This window comes from Mandrillus leucophaeus, unplaced genomic scaffold (genome assembly GCF_000951045.1).
Source record: "Mandrillus leucophaeus isolate KB7577 unplaced genomic scaffold, Mleu.le_1.0 Scaffold436, whole genome shotgun sequence".
NCBI classification, from domain to species: domain Eukaryota; kingdom Metazoa; phylum Chordata; class Mammalia; order Primates; family Cercopithecidae; genus Mandrillus; species Mandrillus leucophaeus.
This window is the reverse complement of record NW_012104654.1, coordinates 2466200-2479725: the sequence shown is the minus strand read 5'-3', so window position 1 is coordinate 2479725 and position 13526 is coordinate 2466200. Positions and strand designations below refer to the sequence as shown.

The window sequence follows — 13526 nt, the reverse complement described above, 5'->3', positions numbered from 1 at the left end:
GTTGGCAATTGAGAATTGCATTAAAACATTATTCTGCTTTCCCTTAGGAATTCACAAATAGAAAAATTCCATTACCTTTCCTATGCTGATATCTGGCTGCAGAAAGCGAAGGCAGTCTGAATAATTGGCCCATGTTTTATTTAAACTGTGCATAAAATCCCATGTTCCATTGGGGTTACAGTGTCGGAAAGCAACTCCTGTAAAGACATGAAAGATACTGAGATTGCTCAGTTCCCTTAGAATCTATTACCAAGAAAAAGGACAAGTAAATGTTTGTTTTAAATTAATCATTACATAAAAATTCACTACCTTTATGGTTGAAGTCATAAATATAAGGAGGGCATGGAACAGCCGATATTTTCCCCACTGTTCCTCTGGGCCAGCAAATGAGTCCATCCCATTCAGGGAAACAATTTCCTTCTAATGAGAAAAAAATTGAAGCAAATAAGCAAAGAAAAATGTAGTTGGAACCAGAGAACAAATGCATTCAAAATACAAAATTTTAGGTCATTGTCTGTAGCAAAATTTTTTAAAAAAATGGTAGTTTTTGAAACTAGATAGGATAGATATGATGCAAATGTCCCAAAATTCATCAGTGTGGCTTCATCAAAGGCCCATTCGTAGGAACATTTGCTTTGCATACATCAAAAATACTCAAATCATTCCAGCATACTAGTTATGGTAGCTATAGCAATTAATTTATAAGAAACATTGGAAATCATTGTGAACTACTTCTGTGGTGAAGTTTTTCTGACCATCGTAGTTGTAGCTACATTTTTACACTAGATTCTTGAAAACTGTCTTTAAAGAACGTAACACCTAAAGCAGCACACTTCACTGGCAAGCCCCAAGACTCAGGTTTATCTTTTTACCAATACTTTTCCTTGAGTCTAACATTCATCTCAAACGACATTCTCATAAACTCTACTCTTCTCAAGATGAATCCAGAACTTCATCACTTCCCACAACATCCACTGCCACCACGATAGTCCAAGCCACTTCATCTCCAACCTGAATGAGTGCGACAGTCCAGGACTGGCCCTCCTGATTCCAACATTTCTTTCTACAGGACAGTTCTCTGGGTGGCATTGAATGAACCCAATTCTCCCTGCCCCCTTTTCTTGTCGTTCTCAAGAATAACTGTAGAATGTGCTGGGAACGCAACATGCTGAGATAAGGGGTGAGGAACTGCCTAGAACAGTCCAGGCTCCATTGCAGGCCCTCCCAGAAACAGGATGTCTCCAGACATTAGCCCCGTGCACTGTGTGTTCCCTGAGGTATATAACCAGGGTTGGGCTGTTTTGTGGGGTCCCTCTGCTCTGGTGCACACAGGTCATGAGCAGTGGAGATTCCATCCAGCCCACGCAGCTTTCCCAAACTGTGGAGCACCAGTTCCCAAGGACTCCTAGGCTTCTGTTGTTCCTTGCTGCCTACCTGTGAGTAATAAACCCGTTTCATGTATCTCACGCGCTGGGTATTCTGCCTCACTGGACTCAGACAAGCTGGTAACTAGTGCACAGTAAACCTGCTTCACACTTTCTCTCCTTTGTTTTTGACACAATAGCCCCAAATCTTCCAACAGCTCCCCATCTCAAAACATAAATTTCTATAAGGCCTGAAGTGCCCACAGAATCTGCCCTCTCACCCAGACACACTTATTCCCTTACCTCCTACATATTTGCACTCAAATGTCAACTTCTGAGTAAACACACTCATCTAAAATTGCATCCCAAAATGTTTCTTATACCTTTTCCTGCAGTATTTTTCACCTGAGTTCTCATCACCTTCCAGTATTGGGTGTTATTGTATTATTATATTCCTAAGTCACAGAATTTAAGAAACCTGAGGGTAGAGATTTTTGCCTGTTTTGTCTCAAGCTTTAGCCACATTCCTGGAATGCACCTGGCACTTGGTGGAGGATTAACAAATATTCAGTGTCAATTCTCCGTGCTCTTGCAGGACTCCTTTCGATTAGTGATGACCTGAACTTCCAGGAAGACAACCTGTCAGCCAAATTATACCCTAACTTCTCAAAAAGAGATACCTTCAATGACTGCTGTATTCGTTTTCTGTCACTACTGTAACAAATTACCACAAACTTCACAGCTTAAAATAACAGAAATGTGTTTTTTCACTATTTCTGTAGGTCAACAGTCTGCTGGGCTCAGCTGTTTCTCTCCTTGTAGACCCGTGAGGCCAAAATCAAGGGCTGGGCAGGGCTGCATTCCTCTCTGGAGGCTCTGAGGGAGTATCTCTCTCCTTGTTCATTTGGGTGGTTGGGAGAATTCAGCTCCTTGCAGACATAGAACCAAGGTCCCCATTTCCTTGCTGTCAGCTGTCAGCTGAGAGCTCTTCCCAACTTCCAGAAGCTGCTTGCTTTCCTTGGCTCATGGCCCCCTTCTTCCATCTTCAAAGTCAGCAAGGCAGGTTGAGTCCTTCTCACATTTTTAATCTCTCCTCCTCTCTCATTTTCTGCTTCAACTCTGATTCTTTTGCCTTCCTCTTCCACTTTAAGGAGCCCATATGGTCACATGGAACCCACCCAGATAACCCAAAATAAGCTCCCTCACGTTAAGGTCCAGAATCTTAATTCCACCTGCAAAGTCCCTTCTGCCATGTGACACAGCATACACAGGCACAACAGCAGGTATTAGGGTAGAAGTTACTTGCCACCACAAGTACTACCCATTATAGCTCTCTCAATTTTTTAGTTACCAGTTACACTAACTGTGCTGAAGATTTTTGTTCTAGCTAATGTTCATGTTGTCAAGTTGTTTGCTCAGTTTTAAACAGTCAGCATAACAGAACCTTAGAGAAACACTCATCTCTACAGAAAAAAAAAATCAGTTATGAACCCCAAATTAACTTCTTAGTGTCCACCATATCACACAGAAGCAAATATTTGATTTGCTTTGTGCATTGCCGAAGCAATAAGGAAAGAAAATGTCTTTCCAAAAACATTTTCTTGGAAAAAGTCTTGCTTTGCTCACATAATAAAAGCCTGAGCTTTACATATCACAGGCAAGGCAGGAGCCCACCCTACTGGCTCCTGCTTCTGGTGCACAGCTCCACCTGCCTCTCTTTCCACCATTATATGCTTTGTTGTTTTTATGTTTTCATTTTCATTTATACAGAATGTAATGACTCCACCTCTCCCAACAACTTTGCCCTCAACACTGTATCTTGATATCTTTCAATTCGCCTTTTTTCATTAATAAGTCACATGTCTTTATATATCTGGACTGCCCAGTCAGTATGTGCCCAGTATCTATTGTGTATTCTACATAAATTGGACCTGGATACACATTCTTATTTCTTGGCAACTAGCTATCCCTCCAAAATGTATGCTGCAATGTCATGTGCTATTTTCTAGCAAAAGCCAATGGCCAGTTTATTCTATAATTATATATTTTTAAAACTGCTATGAAAATTTTTTTTCCTCCTACTCTAAAAGGGACAGTTTTTCTCATTCCCTACAAGATACCACCTCACACATGTACACACAAGGACATGCTGCCCAATTTTTAGAAAACCAACAGTCTCCCAAAATATTTCTGTGGATCATGCTTATTTTTGTGGTTGCTCTTTGACAAAGACAGTAGTGAATATTCACAAAAGGTTGAAAAAAATGAAGACACTATGAACCTCACATAGAAAATACAAATTTTTTTTGAGACGTAATCTCACTCTGGAGTTAGTGGCATCATCTCAGCTCACTGCAACCTCTGCCTCCCGAGTTCAAGCAATTCTCCTGTCTCAGCCTCCCGAATAGCTGGGACTACAGGCACCTGCCACCACGCCCAGCTGATTTTTGTATTTTTAGTAGAGATGGGGTTACACCATATTGGTCAAGCTGGTCTCGAACTCCTGACCTCAGGTGATCCACCCGCCTCGGCCTCCCAAAGTGTTGGGATTACAGGCGTGAGCCACTGCGCCCATCCAAAAATAAAGATCTTAACTAGCATTCTCTCCTTGATCATCATTGCCATCCAATGTGAGTTAATACTTGCATTATTTGGCAAGGATCTAATTAATTGACTAATGGTTCCCAATCTCTCTTTATAAATTAGTACCATTAATTATAACTCTGTAATTATTTTTGTGTGCCAGGACAAACTAATTATGAGTGAAGTATGTCAAAACATGACATTTACACAGAACAATCTAAAATTTGGAGAATGTTTTTCTCTTTTCAAATAAAATGTGACCACACTTGAAATAATAATATTTTGGATCAATAATATTTTGGTCTTTGTTTTTTAAGTACTTGAATAGTTTTATAGCTGAATATTTGCATTTATATATCCTTTTCTCTCTTTCATAAACATTAGGAAAACTTTTATGTTCTTACATTCTTTTATTAAAAATATTTCATAAATAAAACAGAAAATCATATACTCATAACCTAGAATTGGCAGCTGCTAATATTTTGCAATAGTTAATCTAATTTATTTTTTGCTACAGATTTTCAAAGTATAGACAGTCAGACAGCTCACTCCTAAATATTTTGATACACATCTCTTAATTTTAGAAGAATATAAAAATTAAAATTCCTTAAATTAGCTAGAGAATTCAAAACATCATTCTCGTGTTTTACAACTTTAAAGTAAAGAGCACTTGAGTCAATTTATATATAATTAGACATTTCAATTGAAAGGTAAACCAAAGTTTGACCACATTTAATTCTGTCTTATTTGCATAGAAAAAGATCTCCATGCAAATAAGGATCTTGAAAAAAGTGTTTTTTCTCTTTTAGTATTTATTCATCTACATGCTTCACATCATTTGCATCGTCACAAATTTTAGATGTGACCTAAGTTTACAACCAGTTAATTTATTCTTTTTTGTATAATTCATATGGTGTGTGACTGATGCACACTTGCTTATCTTGGCCCATCCTATTTCCTCTTTTGAAATGTCTTTGTGATGGCTAATATTAGGGTCGACTTGATTGGATTGAAAGATGCCTAGATAGGTGGTAAAGTATTGTTTCCGGTTGTGTCTGTGAGGGTGTTGCCAGAGGAGACTCACATTTCAGTTAGTGGACTGGGAGAGAAAGACCCACCCTTAATGAAGGTGGGCACCCTCGGTTGGCTAGAACAAAGCAGGGGAAAGAAGGTGGGATAAGCTGGCTTGCTGAGTTTTCATCTTTCCCCTGTGCTAGATGCTTCCACCCATTTCTCCTGTCCTTGGACATCAGACTCCAGGTTCTTAGGCCTTTGGACTCTTGGACTTACATCAGTGGTTTGCTGGGGGCTCTCAGGTCTTTGGACATGGGTTGAAGGCTTCCCTGTTTTTGAGGCTCTTGAACTTAATTGAGCCACTATTGTCTTCTTTCTTCCCCAGCTTGCAGACGGCCTATCATGGGAATTCGCCCTGTGATCATGTGAGCCAATTCTTTCTAATAAACTCCCTTTCATATATATGAATATCCTATTAGTTCTGTACCTCTGGAGAACTTTGACTAATACAGTCTTACTTTCCCCTCATCACATCTTCTTTACTTTTAACTACTTCTTTACTTTTAAGATGAGATCATTATTCTTCCAGGAAGCCTTCCTTGATTAAGATTCATCTTCAGTGGCTCTACAGTTGTTAAAATACCTTTGTTCCTAAAATTATACACCATTCTGAAAGATGCCTGCCTTCCCTATTAAACCATTAACCCCACAGAGAAAAGACAGAATCTTATTCATACTTTTCAGAGCTTACAACAGAAGTAAAACACTCTGGGCATATAATAATATTTGTTGAACTGTTAAAGGGACACTGACGATGATAATGTTGGCCTAGGTGATCTCTGAAATATCTTCTAGCTCAACAGTTTATAAGATTTCACAGAAAACAGCTTACTCAGCCATCATAGATAATAATACTTTCAAATTTTTTCATGATGATGTATCTCCTTGTTAGATTTCCATATCTAAGATATTAGGATCAGCATTCTTTAGAAGTTGCATGAGTGATTCCCTTTTCAGACACTACTAGACTAGTCATTCAGAAAGCTTCCTTTTAGTACAAGATATCTACAAAGGCTATATTAATGCAAAAGCCTTCTTTCTTTAAATATGGCTTAACTGGCTATAAAGTAAAGGAATAGATTGTAGGCCAGAAATATAGGAGCAGCAAGCTCTACATTTGGGGTTTACTTTAGAGGCTTCTACTAACCTGTTTACTTAGAGTTTTGGTGGTGTTCAGGTAACAAAAGAAGAGCCTGAGGCCTGATGGGGTGAAGACATTGAACAGGAGACCCCTCTAGAAAGTCAGTATCCTCAAAAGATGACACTTCTCCGACTAAGTGGGTGGACAAGAAATAAAACCATCCTTCAGAAAGAGATTGGTTTGTGTCATTCTTGGCTACATTTGGAGTTGGAATAGAAAACAGTGGGGGCAGGGGGAATTCTTCTCTATACATTTCTAACCACAAGCCCATATTCATGTGTGATCTAAATTTAGTTTAAAATGGACTTAGGTCAATAATTCATCTAGGCACCTTGCAGGTGCAAACACAAATTTTCTCTAAAGAAATGCACTTTAAACGAGAACCTCAAGAGTTACTCATCACAAATCATTAGACACACAAGGAAACAAGCTACCATGTGTGGTAGTCAGCATTGATCAGCAAAGTCTATAGATATTACAATTATCATATGCAGCATATAAAGCATGTCTAGGAAAAAAAAGAAGAGATTTGAAAGAATATTGAAGGAGCAAGAGACTATCAAAATTGAATATGAAGACTTCAGAAAATAAAAATATAATCAAAATTTATTAATGGATGGTTGAATGGTTGTTAGACAAAGCTGAACAAAGAGCTGGCAAACTGGAAAATATATTTGAAGAAATTACTAAAACAGCAGTAAAGAAACAAAGAAAAGGAAAATACATAAGACATTGACACACAAAGGGTAGTATGAGGAGGTCCTATATTCGTCTTCTTAAAGTTCCAGAGGGAGATAAAAGAGAAAATAAAGGAGAGCAAAATTTTAGAGGCAAAATAACTAAAACATTCCCATCACTGAATAAAGATACAGATACTCAGATTCAGGAAATCCAGTGAATCTATACCTAGAAACAGAGTGAAACTGCAGAATATCAATGTTAAAGATTTCTTAAAAAGAGCCAGACAGAAAAAGCTAATCACCAACAAAGGCTGAGAATTGATTTGTCAGTAATAACAATGGAAGCAAGAAAAAAAAAAAGTATCTTAAAAGCAAATAATTTTTAACCAAGGATCATATGTCCAGAAAAAGTATCTTTCAAGGTTGACATTGAAATAAAGACATTTTCCAACAGACAAAAACTGAGATCACTGTAAACATATTCTAACATAAAGATTCAGAAATAAATAAATAAAGGATATTTTATTCAAAGAAGAAAAATTATAAGACAAAATTAAGGCAGAGCTAAAAAGCATATAATTTGGAAGCAAAGTATCTCAAACTGTATACATTATTTGGAAAAAGGAAGCGAATGATAAACTTTAAACTTTCTGAAATTAAATATGTGAAAAATTTCTAGGATAACCACTAAAAGCATTAAATATAATACATATCTTCCATACTAGTTGCAGGTGGCAGGGGATGGAATAAAATGAGTAAAAGGTCTCACTCAATCCAAGAGAGACTTGGAACTGGGGAAGTGGAAGGGCAGAGGAAGAGCTGGTGAAATAGAAAGCCCAAATAAGATCTTAGAATTAAACTCAAATACTGTATATTAGTAACTACAATTAAAGTGATTGAGCTAAATTTTTCAGTTAATAGACAAAGATTATCAGAATAGATAACAAGAAAAACTCTATGTGTGTCCTGTTTGTAAAAGATACTCCTGAAATGTAAATATACAGAAAAGTTTAATAAAAGAATTAGGAAATATGAGTTGTTATTTAATGGGTACAGAGTGTCAATTTAGATGGAAAATTTCTGGAGACTGATTGCACAACAATGCGAATATACTTAACACTACTGAGTAGTACAATGAAAAAAATTTTAATGATAAATTTAATGCTATATATATTTTGTCACAATTGAAACATTTTTAAAGGATTGGAAAATATATACAAGGCAGATACTAACCAAGAAAGAAGGAAACTAGTGTTGTTAAATTTTTTAAAATATAGTAATTTTAAATTGTACATATTTTTTAAATATGAAGGAAAAGTATCCTAGAGATAAAGAGGGCTACTGCATATCTACGAAAGGTTTAATTCACCAAGAAATCTAATATTTCTAAACTTAAATAACCTTATAACATATTTTCAAAATATATGAAGTAAAAATATCCAATGAATTTTTCAATGAAAAGTTGAAAAATTCATCATCATAGTAGCATAAATTTTAAGATATATTATCTCAGAAAATAATAGGTCAAGCACATTTTTAAAATAATTATGGATGCAGAATATATGAACCACAAAACTAACAAGCTTAATCTAGTGGACACTATGAAACACTGTACTCAGGAACTAGAGGACATACATACCTTTGAAGATCACATGGAACGTTATCAAAACTGACAACACTTTTTTTTTTTTTTTTTTTTTTTTGAGACAGAGTTTCGCTCTGTCATCCAGGCTGGAGTTCAATGGCGCCATCTCGGCTCACCGCAACCTCCGCCTCCCGGGTTCAAGCGATTCTCCTGCCTCAGCCTCCCTAGTAGCTGGGATTACGGGCATGCGCCACCGTGCCCAGCTAATTTTTGCATTTTTAGTAGAGACGGGGTTTCACCATTGTTGACCAGGCTGGTCTGGAGCTCCCGACCTCAGGTGATCCGCCCACCTCGGCCTCCCGAAGTGATGGGATTACAGGAGTGAGCCACCGCGCCGAGCCGTCCCAACGCATTTTTAAAACTCAGTGTCATGCAGACCACATTTTGAAATCAATTGAGAAATCAATCACAATTATTTGTTGGCATTTAGAGAAGTATGAAGTAGATTTTGAACTTCATATTTTATAATAGAGGCAATGTCCACAGGGACAGAGCCTACTCCTCCAAGCTTACTGCATGTTCAAGGGCAAATCAGTATGCATGGTCTCTACAGGCAGACAAACCCTGAACAAAGGACTAAGGGACAGACTGATGTGCACATGCCCAATTGCTATTCTCAAACCCACTATCAGGCAAGTCACTTTTTCCACAGGTAAGGAAAAGCATGTAGGGTAGAGATGAAAAGAGTGTTGTTATTCTGCTGTACACCCCTCCACATGGAAATGTGGATTGACTGATAAGGATCTCCCTAGCACTAAAGAAGGAAGGAAATGTGCAATCTTTATGAGAACAAATAGGAGGCACAAGGGTAGCAAATTTTCTTGGCATCTTTACCTCCCTCCTGGAGTTGAGCTGTGATGTTGAGTTCACATTGTACTTTCGCTTTCAGCACAAGGACAATCTGCTCCTCTATAGTAATGGTGCCATCAGAATCCAGCTATAGAAATGAACAAAATACAAACATTTTCATCACGTTTTTCCAAGTCAGGATGCAAGCTTTCATTATTTCACCTTCTAATCTAATTGAAAATGAGTTTTGATATCAAGCTATTTGAAATAGTCCTTTATCTGAATCAAAACTCAAAATCCATCAATGTGTAAGATTTTAGAATAATTTTACTTTTACCTGATTAGCCTTTTAAAAAATCTCATACCAGAAGTGAGAAAATTTTAATATAGTTAGGTAACTACATTAGAGATAATAGACTAAGGAAAAAAATAAAATAGAGATATTATACTAAGAAAAAATACTAAAAAAAACTTATATTAGAGATAATATACTACTAAAAATAAAAATAATATACAAAGAAAAAATTAATTTCCTGCAATATTATGCTTCCATCTAACATGATAAAATTTACTTAGTACCAAGAGTGCTTGGTTCCAGAGGAACAGAAACTTAAAGAGGAAACAATCTGTATTTATCACCTATAGCTGTGTAACAAAACATTCCAAAACACTGCTGTGATTTAAAACAACAAACATTAATTTGTTTCACAGTTTGGGAGATGCTTAGCTGGGTATTATTTTCTAAGATATTTATAGCACAAACAGACGCTCAGTGAATAGTCAGATACATAGTTTTGGAGATTTCTGGATTATATTCATAGCTCAATGCCCAAACTTATTCTAATGATTTTTTTTGAAAATGAGAGAATGAGTAAAAACTAATTTGGGGGATTGAAATATATACCAGAGTTTATCTATCAATATAATACAACACAGATTCTGAGTTATAAGTAGATACACTGAAAGTGAGCCTAAAATCTCACATATCAAAAAGAAAGAATGAACTGGAAACAGATGAGTCTCTGAGTGGGCAAGGCAGGAAAAATTGACTCCTTCCCATTCGTCCTCTAGAAACAGTCAGGCACCACTGAAGTTTTTTGTTTTGTTTTGTTTTTTTCCTGGCTGTTTTTTCCGTTAAACCATTACTTCCTTTTACTTCAATCCTAGAAAACACTATGTAAATTGTGACCAAATTTCAGAACTGTACATTTGATTCAGAGAAATTTAACTTCAATTATCAAAGGTGAATATTTCAAATCACCCCTTGTACCATTTTTATTTGAAAATATTCTTTTTTATTTCTTTCTGTGCATATGCCGCCTTTTTATTGGGATAACCTTTTCAGGAACCTGTGCGTCTTATAAACTACAGCTTCTAAACACATTTTGTTCTAAAACATCTGGTCAGTTTAGCGAGGAGCAAGTATGATCAGAATGTGCTAAATCATGATCTGTTAAATTGATCTTTAGTCATTGTATTAGTCCATTCTCACACTGCTATGAAGAAATACCCAAGACTGGGTAAGGAAAGAGATTTGATTGACTCACAGTTCCAGATTGCTGGGGAAGCCTCAAAAAACTTACAATCAAGGCGGAAGGCAAAGGAGAAGGAGGCACCTTCTTCACTGGACAGCAGGATGAAGTGAGTGCAAGCAGAGGAAATGCCAGACGCTTACAAAACCATCAGATCTCATGAGACTCACTATCAGAACAGCATGGGGGAAACCGCCCCCATGATCTGATGACCTCCCCTGCTCCCACCCTTGATATGTGGGGATTATGGGATTACAATTCAGGATGAGATTTTGGGTGGAGACACAGCCAAACCAAATCAGTCATTTCCAGTAAAAGCAAATAAGTATTTGTTTTTTATACTGCTTTCTTTTATTCCTTCGTTATAGACACAAGTGTTCTTTAACATAGAATGACATTAAAATGATAGTGTACTTCAAATAGAAGAGCAGTTTACATTTTCAATGTCTGTTTCTCCAAAAGCAACAATTGTACCCAAAACAAAATGTTACATTTAGAAAAATAGATGTTAGTAATTTTTCCTGGACAAGTGATCATTTATGATTTGAAATAAAATGTTAAATTCCAATCTGTCACATATTTGATAGGTAAGAGAAGCCGTAATTTGGTAATTTGTACTTTATTAAAAGCCCCTAACGTTGTAAATACAGATGCCAATTTTAATGTTAAGATATGAAAATCTTCATAATTAACCCAATATTCACATTTATTCAATTTTTAAGTAACCATAAATCCATGTTAGATTAATTTAAGAGGGATTCTGGAACTTCCACTTCCAGCATGATGGAGTTGATGTGCTTTCCAGAATTCCTCTCAGTAAATATAAACAAAAGCCCTATACTTTATATATAAAATGAATATAACAATATTCTAAAAGGCAGAGAGAAGATGCAGAGCAGGCTACAGATCCTGGAAAACAACATAGTGGTAAATTCCCTGGGTTTTCTTTCTGCCTTCTACATCCCCAACTTGGAGTAAAAGAAGCTGGAAACTCTGGAACACCAATAGGCACAGGCAAAAAAAAAAATTTAAAGTCTCAAGAGAAGCCTGCTGTCTAGCCAAGGAAGAAAAAGACAGCCTGGAAAAACACCACAGAAAAAGCTGCAGCCCACAACTGGGGCTTAGACTGGGAGGGTTCTTGGCTCTGCCCAGGGAAGAATTCAAAGACAAGCTGGTGGTGTTTGACAGCAACTTTTATTGAAGTGACAGTGCACAGCAGCAATAGCAGTACTGTTCCTTGCAGAGCAAGGCTAGGCAGTCTGCTCAGAGTAGCAGCTCAGAGGCAGCTCTGTAGTCATATTTATACCCACTTATATGCAAATTAAGAGGTAGATTATATAGCAATTTCTTTAAAAAGGGGTGGTAACTTCCGGGTCATTGGGTCATTGCTGTGGAAAGGGATGGTAACTTTCAGTGCTGCCATGGCAATGGTAAACTGGCATGAAACACTGGAGGATGTGTCTTATGAAAAGCCACTTCCACCCTGTCCCTCTTTTAGCTAGTCCTCAATTTGGTCCAGTCTCTGAGCCCCACCTTCTACCTCAATATCTCAAGGATTCAGCTTTTTATTCCATCTCATTACATGTGATTTTCAGGTCATGAATCATTGCCTCCACACTGATGTACTCTCCTTAAAAAGTCATAAAAATTATAATTTTATGAATTATTCAATCTTATGTAATTATTTTGTTCTGCTTGATCTTGATTTGCAGTTTCATGAACCCATTAGTTTTTTCATTAGAGTTTTAGAAATTTTTATTTAGTCAGTTGATCTCAATGGCTACAACAGGTCTCACCCAATTTCCCTGTGGTCTTTTGATTTGCTTAGTTTGTTGCCCTCAGGCTTGGCCTTTTGGTTCAAAACCATTGTACAAAATAAATTCGTTATGCTCCTGTTGGTTTTACTTTGTATTATTTCCTTTAAACTTTGGACCTATCTGTGTCATGATCCAATTCTATAGAAACAACACACCTAATAGAATAATGCTGGCCCAGTGCTTCAAATGATAACCAATACTTAAGGAACCAACAAAATTGAACTTAACAGTGGACTCTGGGAAGATTTAGCCTGAGAGTCACTTTCTCCAGGTCAGGCTTGTTGCTCAAATGTGACTGAAAGTGTTATGATACTGACTCCTAGTCGCCAATTACTTCTTCCCAATGTGAGACTAGACCAACAATCCAGGACAGGTGCATCTCAGCACCAAGGGACAATTAAAACCAACCCACAGGAGAGTCGATCAGTGATGCTTTCAGAAAAATGTGGAAGTTGTAAGATCCAAACTAGAGTAACTTGTGTCAAGCCTTGGCAAGTGGAGCAGGGCAGAACCATGAAGGCAGGGCTCTCACACATGATTTGCTGGATAACAGGAACTATCGCAAGAAATTTTTCCAAATCACAGTTTACTACATGGATATCTTACACAAGGACAGCTAGCAACACAAGGACAGCTAACCACTTATACAAGAACACTTGCCTGTCACACTGTCTGACAAACTCAACCCAAAACAAGGGACCCCTACAACCTCCCAGAATGGTTTAAGAGCAAAGTAAAGAACTAAAGCATTCCCTCTCACTGGCCCGTAACAAGAGTAACTCCCACCCTAATACTGTGCTTTACCAAAGGTTTCTGGACACCCCACCTTTTCTCCACAATCTGCATATGAGGAGCCTGGACTTCCACCCCTCCTGACAGTAACAGTGTCCCTCTACTTCTC

At 37.3% G+C, this 13526-nt stretch overlaps 1 protein-coding gene across 1 annotated transcript in view; it reads right to left on the bottom strand.

The window, feature by feature from the left end:
• PTH2R (parathyroid hormone 2 receptor) overlaps positions 1–13526 on the bottom strand; it is an 85779-nt gene that overhangs the window by 55705 nt on the left and 16548 nt on the right. The window contains exons 2-4 of the mRNA XM_011993916.1: positions 9322–9424; positions 310–420; positions 76–197 (exon numbers count right to left, since the gene is read on the bottom strand). Of these exons, the coding sequence (XP_011849306.1) occupies positions 76–197; positions 310–420; positions 9322–9424 (336 nt within the window). The remainder of the gene's footprint in view (positions 1–75; positions 198–309; positions 421–9321; positions 9425–13526) is intronic.